Raw genomic sequence first — 22,454 nt, 5'->3', positions numbered from 1 at the left:
GTAGGTTAAACGAAGGCTTACTGAACAAACTTTGTACATTGAAACTATCGACCGCATGTCCCGTACGCACAGCTGCACAGCTCATTGCTTCATGCTATTTGGATGTACATGACAGTATGCATTGAAACAATGTTCACTCATGGCCGTCAGAATCACGAACTATCTAGAACTTTCCGTAGCGTCAATATGAAAACTTTAATGTGACAACTGAAGGATGTCGATCTTCGTAACACGAAGCTAGTTTAATACTAAAGAGATCTTAGCACCGACACTACACATACACACGCGTCTCTAAGGACTAGGTTTTACGTTTAATTAATAATTACTTGATTAAATAAATGATGACAATTTGCCCTCATGAAAATGTGTCGTTCATCAGCTTGTCCACACCTGCGGGTTGTACAAATAAACCTCTTAATATGTACATCCACGGACTTATTGGCGTACTAAGATAAAGGCTTACGATAGGCGTGCAGCTGAGACCGTTTTGTGAAACCGGCACCTGGACGATTACGTTACCATGGATCTATGGAACTGGAAATAGGATCACTGTATGCTGCATTATCACACGTATTAATTCATATTAAATTAACAAACATATTAAATTTTATTTTGTAAAATTATGACTATCATCTGACAGATCCATGTTCCTTCTACCCAGGGTCTTAAGATACGAATGTAACTCCCTTATCGTTCTATTCCAACTAACAGCTAACGTGGTATAGTTGTTACAACATCTGCACGTCAAACGACGGTAAGGAAAGGTACTTGATGTTTCCTGCCTGACAATAATAGGGTCAAGCAAAGATCACTCGGCCCGGAGTCAATATATATTGTTTGTGTGAGTGCGTGAGTGCGTGCGTGCGTGCGTACGTGCATAACATGTCAGATTGCGGCATGGTATTTCATTCGGCTGGCAATATCAAACCCAAGTTGTACAAAACGTCACACACACGCTCGCGTGGATGTTTAGGCAAACTACAAAACGTCACACACACGCGTTGATGTTTAGGCAATCTCTTGCGATCGCGTGGATGTCTTTTTGAGGCAATCTACAAAAATAAAAAGTCACATCGATCACATACGTTCGCGTTGATGTTTAGGCAATCTGTCTTGGTAAGGGCACAAACCCAAGATAACAACCTCGCGTGGATGTTTAGGCAATCTACAAAACGTCACACACACGTTCGCGTTGATGTTTAGGCAATCTCTTGGAAGGGACGATAAAACCTATTTTTTCACCTCAACTCTGTTTCATTAGTGACTAAACCCGACATCAATCTATGATCTAGTTTTTGAGCTGGTCCCAGACTGACATTCTAATGACAGACAAATAAAAAGCCTGTCATGTGGGTAGCGACCGGTCATCGATCTCTGCGATTACTCGTCACAGCATACAGTCAGCTTCTGTCTGTGAACATATCATACCGAACTCCCTTCCGCCAGACGAGTCAACATCGCACCAATCCACGTATTTCTTAATAAATAAAATTGATCGTTTCCGTTCTATTGACCAAGGGATTGACCTGTTGATTAGCGTCTGATGTTTCGGGATGGACGTTTCGTCTGGCCTGAGACTGACCATTGCCCAGCGTCAGCCATCAGGCCCATTTTATCATTCACAGACTCAATTTAAGCATATTTCCCAGAGGAGCCACTCACTTATTAAAGGGTCAGAAACCTCATTCAGCAGTAATTAAACGGTCGTATAACTTCCTCGCCAGTGAAGCCTGGTAACACTGGTAGAAGGTGAGTCGTAAATCTCAACAGGGAATCAGATGGGGGGTTTACTTATAGCATTCGGGGAAATCTGTGGACAGGAAGTATTGAAATATACTGTCAGTCAACTCTGTGCTGCTCCCCTGGTAGAGAGGAGGCGCAGAGAATCAATTGCCCACTACATCAGTAATGATTTCGGATTGAGTAGATTGATTAAGGGCAGTTTATTACACGAATACTTTTATGGATGCGAAGTTTCCACGAAAGCCGACGCCAGTAAACCCGGTACAAACGGTATGATTTAAAAGTCTGATGTGTCTCGCTGCTTGATCGAGGATCAAATTCGGGCTTAATCTTGGATTCGAACTACGATTAGCGGATCCAAAAACGGCTACAGCATTACCCTACACAGTGTGTGAGTGAGTGAGTTGAGTTTTACGCCGCTTTTAGCAACATTCCAGCAATATCACGGCGGGGGACACCAGAAATGGGCTTCACGCTTTGTAACCATGTGGGAAATCGAACCCGGGCCTTCGGCGTGGCGAGCGTACGCTTTAACCACTAGGCAACCCCACCGCCGCCCTACACAACGCAAATTTTATGTCTAGACATAAAACAGAAAATTGTTCTGCGGATATCGATGTAAAACACATGCATTAAATTGCCAAATATATTCAATTTGACATTGTGTATGATTAATTCTGTTTATAAGTTATGACAACTGAAAACCCAATGGTATGAATGTTTTTAAATGTACTTTTTTCTTTAACTGATTGATGGCTTTCAATTTTGCATTTCTATTTTAGAGTATCAGTTTTCTTTGCCCTCATCCATCTATATCGCCAGGAGTATAATGCATAACGATCATATGTTTACCTTGTCGATTGACGAGCCTATTCAATTAGACTGAGGTAGGCTGCCGTCAGCCCTTTTACCTGCTCTACTCGGTGTTCCGGTGAAGAGGCTTTATGGCCTATCATAATACTATATCGACGCCCTCGCCTCTCGGCGTTGTACGTAACCACTTAAATGATTATGTGTCTAAAATGAACGCGGTGACATTATTTTTGATCAGCTAATTTACAAGGCAATTGTAACAAAAATAGGCATATATAATCTATGTCTATATGTACGATACTCATAGACTTGAAGATCAACGGCAGAAGGTAAAGATGACTGTTTTAAAATTGCTGATCAGGCATAAACGAATATACCCACACCATCAGAAAAAAATACATTAGTTTTGCGAATCTGAAACTTTAACAGTGATGCCATCTTAGTATTTCAATCGATCGTATTGACGTGGCAATCATAATGTGAGGGTAATACGACCGTAGCATCTCCTCGCTCTTGGTGGTCAGCTCTTGTGTCGTGTGTAACTTTAGACAGCTGTTGAAGTTAATTTCCTGTATTCTTGTGAAGATATTTGCCGTGGGTAAATTCGTTTTTGTGCGTGCACGTTACACTCCTGTATCTAGAGCAGTGATGTGGGCTCATTGTACACATGGTTTTACGAATGCTCGCCTTTCAAACACATCGGTTAGGGGGAGTCTGTCTGTAACTGGGTGACCATTACTTAGCGTCTCTGTCAGAATTATTGTAATTTAATAGGCATTGTAGGCTTAGAACGCTCTAGTTGGTTGCCTGGCCACAGATCACAGTAGTAACCTACCGGTCTTAGAACTAGCGATCTCTTACTACAAGCGTGTGTACAAAGGAAGCAGATTAGAAATGAAGCATTCAAGAATAGTGACAGTAGTTAGATTAACGTGGGTCTTGTGTTTATGTGTGCTGCGACTTGTATTCGTCTGGATTAAATATATGTCGGGTGTTTAGTCTTAACTCACCCAACTAACGTGTCACAGTGCCTGTTCTAGTCTGGACAAAGAACGTCGGGTGTTTAGTCTTAACTCACCCAACTAACGTGTCACAGTGCCTGTTCTAGTCTGGACAAGGAACGTCGGGTGTTTAGTCTTAACTCCCTGACCTAACGTGTCACAGTGCCTGTTCTGGTCTGGACAAGGAACGTCGGGTGTTTAGTCTTAACTCCCCGACCTAACGTGTCACAGTGCCTGTTCTGGTCTGGACAAGGAACGTCGGGTGTTTAGTCTTAACTCCCTGACCTAACGTGTCACAGTGCCTGTTCTGGTCTGGACAAGGAACGTCGGGTGTTTAGTCTTAACTCACTGACCTAACGTGTCACAGTGCCTGTTCTGGTCTGGACTAAGAACGTAGGTCGTTTAGTCTTAACTCCCTGACCTAACGTGTCACAGTGCCTGTTCTAGTCTGGACTAAGAACGTAGGTCGTTTAGTCTTAACTCCCTGACCTAACGTGTCACAGTGCCTGTTCTGGTCTGGACTAAGAACGTCGGGTGTTTAGTCTTAACTCCCTGACCTAACGTGTCACAGTGCCTGTTCTGGTCTGGACAAGGAACGTCGGGTGTTTAATCTTAACTCCCTGACCTAACGTGTCACAGTGCCTGTTCTGGTCTGGACAAGGAACGTCGGGTGTTTAGTCTTAACTCCCTGACCTAACGTGTCACAGTGCCTGTTCTGGTCTGGACAAGGAACGTCGGGTGTTTAGTCTTAACTCACTGACCTAACATGTCACAGTGCCTGTTCTGGTCTGGACTAAGAACGTAGGTCGTTTAGTCTTAACTCACTGACCTAACGTGTCACAGTGCCTGTTCTGGTCTGGACAAAGAACGTCGGGTGTTTAGTCTTAACTCCCTGACCTAACGTGTCACAGTGCCTGTTCTGGTCTGGACTAAGAACGTCGGGTGTTTAGTCTTAACTCCCTGACCTAACGTGTCACAGTGCCTGTTCTGGTCTGGACTAAGAACGTAGGTCGTTTAGTCTTAACTCCCTGACCTAACGTGTCACAGTGCCTGTTCTGGTCTGGACTAAGAACGTCGGTCGTTTAGTCTTAACTCCCTGACCTCACGTGTCACAGTGCCTGTTCTAGTCTGGACTAAGAACGTCGGTCGTTTAGTCTTAACTCACTGACCTAACGTGTCACAGTGCCTGTTCTAGTCTGGACTAAGAACGTAGGTCGTTTAGTCTTAACTCCCTGACCTAACGTGTCACAGTGCCTGTTCTGGTCTGGACAAGGAACGTCGGGTGTTTAGTCTTAACTCCCTGACCTAACGTGTCACAGTGCCTGTTCTAGTCTGGACTAAGAACGTCGGGTGTTTAGTCTTAACTCACTGACCTAACATGTCACAGTGCCTGTTCTGGTCTGGACTAAGAACGTAGGTCGTTTAGTCTTAACTCACTGACCTAACGTGTCACAGTGCCTGTTCTGGTCTGGACTAAGAACGTCGGTCGTTTAGTCTTAACTCCCTGACCTAACGTGTCACAGTTTAGTCTTAACTCCCTTAACTGACCTAACGTGTCACAGTGCCTGTTCTGGTCTGGACTAAGAACGTCGGGTGTTTAGTCTTAACTCCCTGACCTAACGTGTCACAGTGCCTGTTCTGGTCTGGACTAAGAACGTCGGGTGTTTAGTCTTAACTCCCTGACCTAACGTGTCACAGTGCCTGTTCTGGTCTGGACTAAGAACGTCGGTGTTTGAGTCTTAACTCCTGACCTAACGTTAGTCTTAACTCCCTGACCTAACGTGTCACAGTGCCTGTTCTGGTCTGGACTAAGAACGTCGGTCGTTTAGTCTTAACTCCCTGACCTAACGTGTCACAGTGCCTGTTCTGGTCTGGACTAAGAACGTCGGTCGTTTAGTCTTAACTCCCTGACCTAACGTGTCACAGTGCCTGTTCTGGTCTGGACTAAGAACGTCGGGTGTTTAGTCTTAACTCCCTGACCTAACGTGTCACAGTGCCTGTTCTGGTCTGGACTAGAACGTCGGGTGTTTAGTCTTAACTCCTGACCTAACGTGTCACAGTGCCTGTTCTGGTCTGGACTAAGAACGTCGGTCGTTTAGTCTTAACTCCCTGACCTAACGTGTCACAGTGCCTGTTCTAGTCTGGACTAAGAACGTCGGTCGTTTAGTCTTAACTCCCTGACCTAACGTGTCACAGTGCCTGTTCTAGTCTGGACTAAGAACGTCGGTCGTTTAGTCTTAACTCCCGGACCTAACGTGTCACAGTGCCTGTTCTAGTCTGGACTAAGAACGTCGGGTGTTTAGTCTTAACTCACTGACCTAACGTGTCACAGTGCCTGTTCTAGTCTGGACTAAGAACGCCGGGTGTTTAGTCTTAACTCCCTGACCTAACGTGTCACAGTGCCTGTTCTAGTCTGGACTAAGAACGTCGGGTGTTTCGTCTTAACTCACTGACCTAACGTGTCACAGTGCCTGTTCTAGTCTGGACTAAGAACGTCGGGTGTTTAGTCTTAACTCAATGACCTAACGTGTCACAGTGCCTGTTCTAGTCTGGACTTGATGTCGGATGTTTAGTACTAATCCACTGAGCTTGCATCCTTTAAAATATTGTTTTCCCATATATTTGTCTTTTGTACCACAGTTGGTGGGTTTTCGAGAAATAAAGATGAAGATGAAGGAAATATGCAGAAAGTACCGGGGATCGTTTTCCTTCCTGTAATGGCCATAAGGTACAGCCATCTCCACCTGCACCGAAATCTAACGAGGAACTAATGTTCCTTAAAATGTTCACAAAACGCATGGCGATATTCTGACCGGCTTTGTCTACGTTCACGGGAAGAAGTCGATCACATTCTCGTATCAATTATGGATGATTGAGAAATGAAACCATGAGAACTATTTACCCATTGAAGGGCGATTCTTCATACGACCTCTCCACACTTAACTCAACCCTGGACATATCACTATTACGTCATTGTCTCATATAGTTCAACACGAAATAAAACCTATATCACATCTTTGTCAGTGTCTACAGAACGTGAAACATAACGGCAATTGTTGTTACTGTTTCTTTTATTAGGGTTATCTCGGTGCAGTTAAGCTAAATCAATAATATGTGAAGAGATATCATTCAACTTTGAAATACGTATTGATTAACCAGTGTTCCGTGTACATGTACTTCCCAGCTGCTCTCAAAGACAATTATTATTAACTATGGTAAAACTGACAGACATAGTTATTTCGATTCTCTACTCTGTGAATGTTGTTCCTTTTCTCTTCATACTTGTGTGTTCTGTTAAGCCACACTCGGGTTAAAATGACGCATATCGTCTTCCGCGACACACGTTATGCAAGCGAGTGTTATACATGCGAGGGGCTATCAAAAACTTTTGAGCGTAAAATATTTAGAGACAGAACATCGATGCAGTCCTCATTCATTTCTCAACATGATCGCCTTGTAAGTCGATGCACTTGGTCCATCTTGTCTGCCAGGCATTTATACTTTGCATCTCTTTCCTTCCCTTGCTCCCATAGCCAGCTGTTGTGAGTTCATGATCATCCCCGAATCACGGAGGTGCTTCTTCAGGTTAGGAAACAGGTGGTAGTCACTTAGTGCCGTGTCTGGAAAATAGGGCGGGTGAGGTAGGATTTCAAATCCACATTCTTCGACAGCGGTATCATGCACATATCAGAAGTATTTTAGGCTCAAAACGTTTTGATAGCCCCTCGTACATATGTATCATACTGTTGTACACAGGGCGATTCACGTTCTTTAATCAGTTCGTTTCTTTTGGCTAGTGCATATTTAAGATATAGTAAAAGATTTAATATATGAGATTCCGCAATCGTTCTTTGTCGTTCTTTGTCGGTGGCATCCGTAGCAACTAATCTTTAATATATTTCTTTCGTAGTTCAGTATAAAATGGACAGAGGAGCACAAAGTGAATTTCATTTTCTATTTCTATTCTCTATAATTCAGATATTCGAATCGATTTTCAAATGCAAAGTTTTATGCATTCATTTACGAAAAGATACAATAGACCAAGCCGATATTTAATAGAATGTTGCCTTAAATTTTCCGTCGTGAGTATTGATAAATAAATTTCTGGTTGGAGTAAGGTTTTGAAAGTTTTGAATAGACAGATCGGGAACTACCTTAGAAGTGGAATCTCATTCCTGTTAGAAATATTAACAGACCGATTTCTAAATTCGTTAACAAACATGACTACACTTCCAACTGACCGACATAACCATATAAAACCAAAGCCATGAGGGAAAAAGAGATTTCTTATACATGATGCCCATTTTTTCCCCATGTTATCTAAGTGTAAAATCATGTTAATCTATTCTGGGGAAACTTTGTTCGTGCATATGAAGAATTTTGAAACAGTGTTTTAAACATCTAATTTGGGAATAATTATATAATAGGTGTCCATTACATTCACCATAAACCATACAATTGTGTGTAGAAGATCCAACACGAAGGCATTTTGCACATGCTAATAAGTAAACATTATCCAAACAGTCATAAAGTTCATTGTGTGTGAAAACCAGATTCCTAAATAAGAATAATTATCTATTGCACTGACTATCTGGCCATCAAATAGCCATCTTTCTTTCAGCGCTATTGAACAACCATTCCTAAAGGTCACAATTGTTTATTACTTTATTACATTCACCAATACATTAATCTTGGTTATGTAAGTAGACTATTTAGTTGTCTTTGAAGACCAACAACAGTATCCGACACATAAAATGACATCATTTGCAAAACGTAATATTAAAACTTCAGTAAGGTCTAGAAACATTTGGATACCATGTTTACCATTAAAGCCATTACAATATATGATTCTATCCGTGAAGATCCGGGTTACTATTTATCTTCAGTAACCCATGCTTGTCGTATGAGGCGACTAGCGGGATTGGGAGGTCAGGCTCATTCACATGGTTGACACATGTCATCGTATCCCCATTGCGTCGATCGATGTTCATGCTGGTGGTCAGCATATAGCTGGAAGATTGCTGAGTGCGGCGTAAAACTAAACTCACTCACTTACAATATATGTTTCATTAATGAAAAATGAAAATAAGATAAGATTCAAAATACAGCCTTGTCTTAAACCCAAAGGACAATCAAAGGAATCCGTTTCACCATCCCTCCTACAAACAAGTAACCTCGCACTGCAATATATTGCTTTTATAATAGAAAACATTTTCCCCTCGTAGTCAAACTTTCCGTAGACATTTCCATAACTGAATTAAAAGCTTTTTTTAATGTCCAAATGCAACATACAATTTCTGCTTTCCTTGTGACAAAGGTTGTTGGATAGGTGCATAAAGTGTAAATATATGACTCTTATGAATAAAACAGCGCTGTACATTGCTTGATGCTGATCAAGTGGCTCGTGTTTCACGTCCTTCACCGTTGCCATGATGTTATGGTGTTGCTCGGGATGTATAAACGGATAGCTACAAAACATTGCATCAAATTTCACATAAGCTTAATTGCTTGACATATTTCCCATACCATTAAGAATATAATACCACATGGCGCTCACAAAGTCTCTCTTTTATTAATAATCATGTTACACGATAATATTTATATTAATATAATGTCTATTTATTATTGCGGCTTGTGAGGTGCTAGAATGTTCATGACTTACCCCACCGGGTACCCATTCAACACTAGTACTGCTGTCAAGTGAGCTTTGTTGTAGGGCAGGACTGAAGTCCTAGAAACTCTCAGGAGTCACCTGTCCAAGGAGTCTGCGCTACCAACGTTGCTTAACTTTAACTGGTTTGTGACCTGGGCTCTATGCACAAGACCACACATCACCACTATTACTATTTGTAGATATATGTGTTAAAACAGATCATAACCACAGTTTACAAGCAGTAAATTATTCATATCCTTGTTTCATGCGCTATTGAAAACCATCGAGGCAATATCACGGGGGCATTGCAATGTCATGTTTTGTTGCATCACCTGCAGACTTAGCTGCTAGCTGCTGTACATGGTTACATGTTTAATACAACGCCATTCCGTTTAACCCCACACTACATAGATGGTTGATGCAACGCAGTTTCGTTTAAGCACACTACACTGATGTTCCATGTTAACTACAACATATGGACGGTTCATACCATGCAATGTGGTTTGGCTACAATATATAGACAGTTCATACCATGCAATGTGGTTTGGCTACAATATATGGATGGTTCATACCATGCAATGTGGTTTGGCTACAATATATGGATGGTTCATACCATGCAATGTGGTTTAGCTACAATATATACATAGTTCATACCATGCAATGTGGTTTAGCTACAATATATACATAGTTCATACCATGCAATGTGGTTTAGCTACAATATATACATAATTCATACCGTGCATCGTGGTTTAGCTACAATGTATACATAGTTCATACCATGGAACGTGGTTTAGCTACAATATATGGATGGTTCATACCATGCAACACTGCACATTAGACACCTGTTACTCACACTACACGTTCCACCACACTATCTGAATCATGTCATTAGGCACCCCACGCTAGATCCTCCATATAAACTGTAAAGACAGAAACATGTTCACGGAAGATCTGTGTGTATATTCCTAATGCCACAGTTTCATTCAAGGGTTTGGTTGTGTATTTGTTTGTTGTTTAAACAAATGTTCCAGCAATATAATACTCTAATCTGGACCTGACAATCAAGTGATCAACATCATGAACATCGATCTACGTAATTGGGATATGATTAAGTCAGCGAGCCTGACCACTCAATCCCGTTAGACTACGCATTCAGTACTTAACTATGTTCACAACAAATCTGTTTTCGCGCTGAACAAGAAGTTAGTATACGAAAAGCCTTGAGTTGGTTTGCGAATGACAAGCTTAGCACCGTTTTGCATAGGCCAATATGGAAGAGTAGGAGTGCCACGGTACAGAAACATCTACCCAGACTGTGGCGATATAATCTTTCCATAGGACAAGGATATCATGCATAGGTTAGTAACAAATAGTTGATAATAGTGTAGTAGCGATTAGGCAGGTAAAAGAATATCTTTACATGTTCATACCTAAATAGATTTCCATTCTCTGACTACAGAAGGTTTTCATTTCATATTGAGCCACTGATAGTAGAGATGTACCGTAACGTCTTTGAACTGACATGTTTCACCTTGGGTGACACTTGTATGGGGGCGGTGGGGTAGCCTAGTGGTTAAAGCGTTGGCTCGTCACGCCGAAGACCCGGGTTCGAATCCCAACATGGGTACAATGTGTGAAGCCCATTTCTGGTGTCCCCCGCCGTGATGTTGCTGGAATATTGCTAAAAGCGGCGTAAGACCAAACTCAGTCAGTCAGTCAGACACTTGTATGAGCACTGTCCTGTTGTAGTGTACTTGTAAGTTCGTCTGTTTAACCCACGAAAATAGGAACTTTAATTGCTTTAAATTCAAAACATCGAGTGCCTACTTTTGTGGACAACTGAAGCATATTCTTAGATAATGTCAATATGAACAGTTTGCTTGCACTTTAAGGTTCATAATAATACGCAGGTCTCCGTTTTAGTAACATCTAACAATATATGCATAAACGTATACATGACATAGTATATGCCACCACGAGCATCGATCTTCGCAAGAGGGATACGATGGCATGTACCAAAATACTCAGCGAGCCTGACCGCCCGTTTCCGTTAGTTTAACATGGGTTGCTGAACACCAGTTCTAACCCAGATAGTGTACGGATCCAATATATGTGTGAACCTCTGAGAAAGAGTTATGATTATATGTTAAAGTCAGTCTGATGATAGTAGGTAATTTCCTATGCTTAGAAAGACAATTGACACAATATATATACAATGCCGTCCGGTAACACATCGATCGCAACACGGCAACTAACATCTCTTATGTTTTGTGGTTTACGTGACTAAACATGCTGGTATGCATTATATTTACCTAGAAATATAAGTTTTATTGACAACTATAAGATGCTAACGTTGCATTGTACCATACGGTTGACCTTACCGGCGTTCTGACGACATCGCTTGTTGTCCGGTAATTCTGCGCAGCAACTGATGCGCATAACATCCAGCTGGAGATCCGAAGTATGGAAGCGTATTAGGGCCAGATTATTTTTAAAAATCACTTCATCAATGTAAGGAGGAGTGTTTCATATATAATCCAATTATGAATAATGTAGAAAAGGTTTAAAAGCCTGAAGGAAACGAATTTCATAAAACTTTTAATTTATCTGACAATTACTGTTATTTACTTAGCCTTAGTGATTAAAGCCAGTCCCTTGTAGAAATATCCCGATTCCAAGCGTAAATGTTTGGTAGCAGACGATGTTGACCTTCGATACGGAAGTACGCTATTGAAGCTGCGCAGAATTACTGGACTCGCTTGTCAACTGAAATCTGCATAAGTCGTACCTTACAGCGGAAGTTGCATTTAATCACCACCAACTTTTCAGTACACGCACAGAAGGTGGTGTAGACATTGGCAGACGTGTTAGGTGCATTAGAAACAGGTTTAAATCTGAGCGGGTTAGGCGCCTGACTTTGTGTGCTGTCGATTACATGCCTGATTCTGAGGGTGTGATGTGTGCTGTCGATTACATGCCTGATTCTGAGGGTGTGGGTTCGAATCCTGCATGGGACTCAACCTCACAAAAGTACTAGAATCTGAACTTTGCTGAAAAAGTGTAATCCCAAATATACCATAAGTTACAAGTTTTAAGCCGAACACCTTGAATTCGTATAATTATACATACTGACAGTAGTGGGTGACCTCGAATACAACCAAGTCCGATTTCAGTGTTGTCAGTACAGAGGAGAGTTAGAGAAGTGTCGATAAATCGCGCATCATGGAATTTGCTTACATGAGGCACTGTCTTCTTCAGCTGACGAACACCAGCAATACAAAGTCAATCGTCCTTTAATATTGACAGTAGCGGGTGACCTCGCCCAGATGAATACCACTAAGCCAGCTGCCGTTCATTTCCTGATTTCAGTATGTCTCGTGATTAAGTGGTCAACCGAGCGAAGAGTTACTGAACTGTCAATATTTCGCACACCATAGAATCACCGGGAAGGTGTAATATGACTCTTAGTTATATCATGAATGTGTGGAGGATGCCCCAAATGAAGTATCTATTTGTACTTACAGGAACTGCTATACTTTCCAACTGCTATAGTATAATTTACATCAGTCGTGTGTGGCATCGGAAATGTAACCTCGCCGCCCCAAGCGGTAATCCCGTCTTCAGCAGCTCATCAAAACCTCGAATTACTCAACCACGCACCAAAAGTTGACAGAACGTTCCTAGCAATCCATCTTCAGCATCAGCTTGGTCTTGGTTTCATTCCAGTTCCAAGTTTACTTCCATTTCAGGCGCATGAAACCGCCATTTTGTAACGTTCATAAAACCAAGCGACGTAATACAGACTGGGCATTTAGGCGTTAAATTAAGTTCGCTTTATATACAGTATATATAATTGACATTTTGTATTTGAATGGATTCTTTTGGTGAGTGTGTACCTGTCAATACATCAAACTTAGCGCATCATGGTATTTGTTATCGCGAGGCACTGTCTTCATCAGCTGATTGGCCCGTGAAGATCCGGGTTAGAACTAGTCTTCAGTAACCGATGTTTGTCGTAAGAGGCGACTAGCGGAATTGGGTGGTCAGGCTCGCTGACTGGGTTGACACATGACATCGTATCTCAATAGCGTAGATTGATACTCTTGTTGTAAATCACTGGATTGCCTAGTCCAGACGCGATTATCTACTGATCGCCGCCATATAGATGGAAAACACAACGTTTTAGCAACTACAGATGACTTCAGTTACGTTAAACAAACACATTGCCTCTGTCATCCTTAAAAGAGATTTCTTGTGTTTCAGTTTACAGATTCAAGTAAGGTATACTTCCTTGCGTATTTACCTCTTTTAATAGTTAGGGTTCAAGTGGCAGTGATATCACTGATTCTGACATCATATGATAATAACCCTCTGTATCTTAAGACGGCTGCTTGGAAATGCCAAATACAGTAGAAACCATGAATCTGTGGGGTATGTGCATTGCTTAGACCCAGCTACACAATGACTGTTTTTGATAGTTGTTCACCTGACACTGCCTGGGAACCCTTAGTACAAGTCAAGAGGGGACTTACATCGGACATAAGTTGTTGTTTTTAAAACTGATACGTCAAATCCGGAAATGCAGGCAATCCGTAAAAAGTAAAACCTTTTGAAAGTCCCATCCAGGTTCCGAAGTCTTAGAACCCGACCAAACACCTTCCGATCAAGAATCAAATTACACGACCCTGCTTGTTTCATTATACTGTTAGCAGGGCTACATGGTGCTTCTCAGTTTTTACAACGACATTTAATATGATCCAGAACAAAGGAATCCAAGTAGCTGCTCATTATAATCTTCAGTACCCTCACATCCCTACCAAAACTCCATCTCCATATCCAGGCGTACTATTAGCGTAATGACAGGATTGGGGTCAAGTTCAGGACATTTGGATTATTTACGTTTAGGCTTCGAACGCAACTGTAATCATGTTTATGGATCAAAGAAATGTTAAACTGGAGTGTTCAGGGTCTAAACATCAATATGTGACAGAGATTCATGAACCATTATGGTTTCAGTCGTACACTGTATGTTTATTGTGTTTATGGAAAGGGACCTGTCGCTTTTATGTACATTCTGTTACCATGTTGTAAATGATCCTTTCAGAACTGACAGTCACATTCCGTTGTAATGAAATATGGAACCCATATTCGTATTAATCTACAAGCTAATAATATAAAGCATGGTGTAGATGTTGAGGTGCAGACTACAAGTTGGAATTAGGATGTTAACATGACCTGGGGTAATTAGAAGAATGTTTTGGTGTTCGAAAAAACAAATGTAAAATATAGCAGAAATCCTACACAGATAGCCTCTAAGATATAATATGACCAGAAATTATTGAGAATTTTAGGAATATGTTTAATTGGATTTCTAGTATAAACAACCTTGACCAGCTATGACATGCTTGGTTTCATTCAAGAGAGACAACTCCGTCAATCCTTTTTCATTAGTTTGTGAAGAGTTATTCCCCTTTGTTTACTTGCTAGCAGACGACATTTTCAGTGATCCTCAGTATGGATGATTAAGAGAAGAGGAAGTTGATTTTAGAGTATTATAACAAGGACATCAGATCAGCTAAAGTGATTTCAAGTAGAACAGGCATCCCTTTGTCCACTATCTATCGTGTTTTGAAAAATATTGCAAATGGATATGGCATTGAGCACCAGGGAGGCGCAGGTAGGCCCAGAAAATTGACTGTCTGTGACAGGAGGCAGCTTGGTATTCTTGTTTCTAAAACCACCGAAAGAGTTTAGAAAACTTAAGGCTGGATATGATTGATAGAGGAACTGTGGCTGTCTGTAAGGAGAAAATTAGAACTGAGCTGCATGCATGGGTTGGCAGAAAAGTCGTGGAATTCCATCACCGATCATGAAACCTGAACAAAAGGAGTGAAGGTTGAACTGGTGCTTATAGCATAGAAATTTAACTCGGACAATGTGATTTTCTCAGATGTAAGTTCTGTGTGGCTGTTTCCTAATACACTGAAATTCTGGACCAAACAAACTGAAAAACCTTTGTATCAGCGCCCAAAGTACAGTCCGAAATTTAACGTGTGTGGTGGCATATCTGTGTTAGGGGCAACGTCCCTCTGTGTATTTGAAGGGAATATGAACAGTGAGCGGTACACAGATATTCTCGAGGGACATTTACTTCCATCTGCTCACATGTTCTATGGAAATGTTTGGATTTTCCAGCAGGACAACGACCCAAAACATCGTTCAAAGCATTCAGAGGGCTTGTTTCGGACCCAATATATGACATTATTAGATTGGCCAAGCTATAGCCCTGACCTAAATCTAATAGAAAGCGTTTGGGGACTTATGAAGGAAAGTGTCAATAAGAAAATCTGACAAATATTGCTGAAATGAAAGAAGAGGTGGTCCGATATTGGGACAGCATGGACCACGACTTTCTAACTTCTTTGATCAGTAGTATGCCCCGCCGCATTGAAGCCTGCATTGCTGCCCATGGTGACTTGACAAAATACTAACTGTTCACCTGTCTTTGAATCTGGAGTTATGTTCTGCTAATATTCACATTTAATACGTGAGTAATGAGTGAAAAAAAAAAAAAAATTTACAATCTTTAAATTCTCAATAATTTCTGGTTGTACTGTATATACCGAAAACGTGCGGGTTATTTAAACTACTTCTCGAATACTCTGCTCAGGTTCTCGCCGTGGTATGAAAATGTTGTTCCAATTAGACCGGTAATTTAAGTCCACCTCTCCGCTGGTCATTTTCATGTGAAGAATACAGCTAAGGGCTTCAATTACCACCGTACCTCCCGGGAGTGTCGCCTACCTCGTGTCTCGCCTACTGCTATCGTATGTCCAGACGTTATAAGGCATACTGTCATTGTATGTCAAGATGTAATAAGGCATACTGTCATTGTATGTCAAGACGTCATAAGGCATACTGTCATTGTATGTCAAGATGTAATAAGGCATACTGTCATTGTATGTCAAGATGTTACAAGGCATACTGTCATTGTATGTCAAGATGTAATAAGGCATACTGTCATTGTATGTCAAGACGTTAAAAGGCATACTGTCATTGTATGTCAAGACGTTAAAAGGCATACTGTCATTGTATGGCAAGATTTATAAGGCATACTGTCTTTGTATGTCAAGATGTTATAAGGCACACTGTTATTGTATGTCAAGACGTTATAAGGCATACTGTCATTGTATATCAAGACGTTAAAAGGCATACTGTCATTGTATGTCAAGATGTTATGAGGCAAACTGTCATTGTATGTCAAGATGTTATGAGGCATACTGTCATTGTGTGTCAATACATTATAATGCATACTGTCATTGTATGTCAAGATGTTATAAGGCATAATGTCATTGTATGTCAAGATGTTATAAGGCATACTTCCATTGTATGTCAAGACGTTATAAGGCATACTGCCATTGTATGTCCAGACGTTATATGGCATACTGCCATTGTATGTCAATACGTTATAAGGCATACTTCCATTGTATGTCAAGACGTTATATGGCATACTGCCATTGTATGTCTAGACGAGCCACTGTATGTCAAGAGCTTAAAGGCCCATAGACATCGTATGTTCACAACACATTAGCCATATAGAGAGCCCTGCCCAGTTAGACAGAAAGCTACACAGCAGTAGCCATTTAGAGAGAATGTTGCGTGCACTGACTAAGCACATGGTATTGCAGGTGCAGTCTTTACTTAACTTCAGAGTACAGAAGCAGGCACAACACTGTACTTTGTTGCACGAACCAGCGCCATGCCAAGGTACATGTTACCGTCCCTTGAACCAGCTCCTCATTTGTACAACACTGTATGTTCTGTAAGCATCTAAAGTATAGGGCTTCTATTGAAGCCTGACCTCCCTTGCTGTGTCACATAAGGTTATGGTCGTCGGCATATTGATTCAGCCTACTCCATACATAACGAACACGCCCACACAATCAACAGGGTCTAAACTGCCATCATTGACAGCTTCTTCAAATGTTTCAGTTTGTTTATTTTGTTTGCGGTTCTTTGTTCTTAATTCAAATACTCCATCTTCCTCTGCTGTGGGCGAAGAAATACTACGGAGAACGTGCGCTATTTCCAAACTCATAAAGAGTATCTTTTGTGTTTACGAAATATAATTTACACAATGCATTATTTAATTGGGATTCAATAATACTGACACACAGCCATACCAGCTGTCGCCCCCACATCTTTAGAGGACGTCCAGTGCCTGGCGTCGTTCATTGTCCATTTCCTCCGATAGATATGCAGTCGAGTTATCGTTCTCAACTCCACAGGGAGTACATAGCCTAAGTTGTAAGCTGACAATGAGAGCACACATATCTTCTAAACAGAGTAATTGCATGCAATGAGAGATAAGCTGGTCCCTCGGCTATGATAGGACTTTCTCTGAGGACTTGAATTAACGATGGTGGGATAAAGGCTGTAGTGTTGGGGTATTGGTATCAGTAACTGTATGGGGCGTGACCTTCAGGAGAAACAATAGCAGTAGTTGTAGTAACTGACGTAGTAGGAGTAGTTGTTGTGTCAGTACATGTCTGGTGTCCTCCGCTGTCATATTGCTGCAATATTTCTAAAAGCGGCGTAAAACTAAAGTCACTGTAGTCTCACTAGTAATAATATAAGCAACAGTAGACGTAGAAGCGGTAGCACATGTACTCGTTGTAGTAGTGGTAGTAGACGGAGTAGCAGTAGACCTAGCAGCAGCAAAAATAGTAGTAGTGGTAGCAGACGTAGTAGGTGTGGCAGGTGTGGTAGGTGTAGTTGATAATATAAGAGCTGAAGACGTAGTAGGTGTGGTAGTTGTAGTGTGATAATATAAGAGCTGAAGACGTAGTAGGTGTGGTAGTTGTGGTGTGATAATATAAGAGCTGAAGACGTAGTAGGTGTGGTAGGTGTGGTAGTTGTAGTGTGATAATATAAGAGCTGAAGACGTAGTAGGTGTGGTAGGTGTGGTAGTTGTAGTGTGATAATATAAGAGCTGAAGACGTAGTAGGTGTGGGTAGTTGTAGTGTGATAATATAAGAGCTGAAGACGTAGTAGGTGTGGTAGGTGTGGTAGTTGAGAGGGTGAGAGGATCGAAGAGATCTGACAGGTTGATATCTGGTTATCATGCTGGAGAGATACTGAGGGGCTTGATTGTGGAGACACTTGAAGACAAGCAGGACAACTTTGTATTTGATCAGCTGTGGCACTGGCAACCAGTGTAGATGTTGGCGAATTGTTGTGATGTGATCATGTCTCGCTGTTCTTGTTGCGACTCGGGCTGCTGAGTTTTGTACAACTTGTAACTTCCTGATCAGACATGATGACAATCCTTGCAGGAGTGAGTTACAGTAGCCAATGCGTGACAGCACACAGGCATGGACCAAGGAGATGACGGTTCTTTTGTTCATGTACTTTCGTGCCAAAGCCATGTTGCGGATATGAAAATAAGATTTCCTGCAGACAGAGTTTATGTGAGACTCAAGTGTCATGTTTGAATAGAAAATGACACCGAGATTTCGGGCCTGTTTGCTTGGGCTGATCTTATGGTTGCCGATGTGATAATCTGGTAATACAATGTCGTGACACGAATGTTTGGGCATTATGATAAGAAACTCGGTTTTGTCTCCATTCAGCTTTAGATAATGGGATGTCATCCATTCTTTTATCTCGTCAATGCATGTTTCCAGCACTGTGAATGTGACAGAAATGGATGCTTTCACCGACGGTTTGAATGCCATGTATAGCTGAGTGTCGTCTGCGTATAGATGGAACGACAGTCCATGTGATCGTGCGATGTCACCGAGCGGTGAAGTGTAGATGGTGAACAGAATGGGCCCAAACACTGAGGCTTGTGGCACACCATACAGCAAATCTGATGAGTCAGAGGAATGACCATCAATGACAACACGTTGTCGTCTGTCAGTCATATATGAATCAAACCAACCCAGAGCTTGTGAGAAAAAGACATTGAAATACTTATCGTTTAAAAGACGTATTGCGATATACCAGTATATCGGTACTACCGTGCAGTCCTAGGTGCTTGTGTTGTTATTTTATGTGTTTCTTCCTTTCTTGCAGTGGCCTGTGAAGCAGCGGTTTTACGTGGTGTACCGGGCGCTGATAGCAGTGGCCATCACGGGCTGGTGCGCGGCAGACATCACGTACGAGTCCACCACCTTCTACGACTACAAAGTATGGAAATGGTTTATATTTGCCACAAACTGGAGCTTCCTCCTTCTAGCGCTGTCGGCGATATACATCGCCTTCACAGTTGCCGTGTATACATGTCGACCATATTGGATTATGGGTAAGTTATTACACGAACCCTGTATTACATAGATTCCTCGAAACACGAATAGGTGATACAAATATGATTGATTGAGTGAGTGAGGTGGATGTGACGCCGCCTTTAACAGTTGTCATCAGCTTAATGTTGGAGAAAATAGTCAATCAGGACACAGACGCTTACCATTCTGTTGAAAAACTAACAAACCAAGAACGGGGATTAAATCCCACGATCATAGTTGTTCGACACGCCCAATGGGATAACTCTACACCGTGCTTTGTGGAGCTATAGTCGATTGAGTGTCTCGTACATGTATGAAAACCGCTAGCAGATAGAATTGGTGAAGCACAAATATAATTTCATTTTATTAATACCAATTAGAAGTTATACACTTATGGAGAGGAAATGTATGGATGTAAACCTTTGTAATGTAGAGACTAATGTAAAATAATACTCAAACCGTGGCACCGGCCAAATGCAAAATCCTCACCTAACATCTTGGAGAAAGAGCATCACAGACCCATACATGCTCATATTCAACCTCGTGAAACGTCATGAACAGGGCCGTTTATTTTTGGGTACGACTTTTGCAATAACGTCATCTGTTCAACTGGAGCGTCATGCTACATTGTAGGACGCCTACGTCATGTCACACAGCACCCACTCTGGTGTCGGTCCCGCCGTCACGGTACCTCACGTGACAGACACCTGATGTTTCAAGCCCTTGATATCGGGTGACGTGGATCCGTGTTGTTTTTATACGGTAGTTCTTATACTCTCCCAGAGGTAGTTTGTCTGGTGGGAGCACGCCCTCAAACAGACCTCATATATAGCCTAATCTGATCATACAGTATATATCAGCTCATAGTCACACAGTCACTGGGTCTTTGAGTAAACGTCTCTGCACACCATGGCATTACATCAGGAAATACACTCGTACTCAACTACCCAACCATTCAAACACTTCCTCAACCACTCAACCACTCAACAACTCCCTCAACCACTCAACCACTCAACAACTCCCTAAACCACCCAACCACACCCTCAACCATTCAACCACTTCCTCAACCACTCAACCACTCAACAACTCCCTCAACCACTCAACTACTCAACAACTCCCTAAACCACTCAACCACACCCTCAACCATTCAAACACTTCCTCAACCACTCAACCACTCAACAACTCCCTCAACCACTCAACAACTCCCTAAACCACCCAACCGAACCCTCAACCACTCAACCACTTCCTCAACCATCAGCCGCTCCCTCAACCATTCAACCACTCCCTCAACCATTCAACCACTCAACAACTCCCTCAACCATCAACCACTCCCTCAACCATTCAACCACTTCCTCAACCATTCAAACACTTCCTCAACCATTCAACCACTTCCTCAATCATTCAAACATTTCCTCAACCATTCAACCACTTCCTCAACCACTCAAACACTTCCTCAACCATCAACCACTCCCTCAACCATTCAACCACTCCCTCAACCATTCAAACACTTCCTCATCCATTCAACCACTTCCTCAACCATTCAACCACTTCCTCAAATACTCAAACACTTCCTCAACCATTCAACCACTCCCTCAATCATTCAAACACTTCCTCATCCACTCAGCAACTCCATCAACTATTCAACTACTCCCTCAACCATTCGACCACTCCCTCACCCATTCAAAAACTTCCTCAACCATTCAAACACTTCCTCAAATACTCAACCACTTTCACAACCATTCAACCACTCCATCAACCATTCAAACACTTCCTCAGCTACTACTTCAACCATTCAACCACTCCTTCAACCACTCAACCACTTCCTCAACCATTCAACCGCTCCCTCAACCACTCAACCACTTCCTCAACTCCTTACGCTAACCTACAATACTCCCTCAACCATTCAACCACTCCCTCAATCATTCAAACACTTCCTCAACCACTCCCTCAACCATTCAACCACTCCCTCAACCAATCAAACACTTCCTCAACCATTCAACCGCTCCCTCAACCAATCAACCACTTCCTCAACCACTCAAACACTTCCTCAACCATTCAACCACTCCCTCAACCATTCAACCACTTCCTCAACCATTCAACCAACTTCCTCAACCATTCAACCACTCCCTCAACCATTCAACCACTTCCTCAACCATACTCAACCATTCAACCACTTCCTCAACCATTCAACCACTTTTCAACCATTCAACCACTCCCTCAATCATTCAAACACTTCCTCAACCACTCCCTCAACCATTCAACCACTCCCTCAACCACTCAAACACTTCCTCAACCATTCAACCACTCCCTCAACCAATCAACCACTCCCTCAACCACTCAAACACTTCCTCAACCATTCAACCACTCCCTCAACCATTCAACCACTCCCTCAACCATTCAAACACTTCCTCAACCATTCAACCACTCCCTCAATCATTCAACCACTTCCTCAAATACTCAACCACTTTCTCAACCATTCAACCACTCCCTCAACCATTCAAACACTTCCTCATCCACTCAGCAACTCCCTCAACTATTCAACCACTTGTACAACTACTCAACCCTTCATTCAACAACGCAACCACTCACTCATCCACAACGTCAGTCATTGCAATAAATTCATCAACTCGTCCGGGGACAGTCGTGCACAGCATGACAGCAAAGATTGTGCACCATCAGTCACTATTTAATGAGCTATTTGATAATTCCCTGCTGAAAACATTCCGAAACTACGTTTCATACATCATAAGGCGTTTTCCGTATTTCACCAATAAGTATGAATGGAACAGGCAGAATATTTAGTCACAGCCTCTAGCAATTTACAGCTGGAATTCATGCTACATTACTTCAGCATTCATGAAATTATTTCTAGTTATAAAGTAGTTGTGTTCCAAATTGTATGAATATCAAACATATGGGGTGCAGCCTGAGCTCCCATACGACGGTTGTTAAAGTCGG

The 22,454-nt window shown here is 41.9% G+C and overlaps 1 protein-coding gene across 1 annotated transcript in view; it reads left to right on the top strand.

Moving 5' to 3' along the window:
• The window catches only part of LOC124288598 (protein rolling stone-like), a 51,877-nt gene that overhangs the window by 13,655 nt on the left and 15,768 nt on the right, over positions 1–22,454 (top strand). The window contains exon 2 of the mRNA XM_046725149.1: positions 19,288–19,516. Coding sequence (XP_046581105.1) covers positions 19,288–19,516 — 229 coding nt within the window. The remainder of the gene's footprint in view (positions 1–19,287; positions 19,517–22,454) is intronic.

This window comes from Haliotis rubra, unplaced genomic scaffold (assembly GCF_003918875.1).
Source record: "Haliotis rubra isolate DU_JTF1 unplaced genomic scaffold, ASM391887v1 Scf420, whole genome shotgun sequence".
Lineage (NCBI taxonomy): Eukaryota > Metazoa > Mollusca > Gastropoda > Lepetellida > Haliotidae > Haliotis > Haliotis rubra.
Note: the sequence above shows the minus strand (reverse complement) of the source record. Positions and strands in the feature narration are given on the sequence as shown.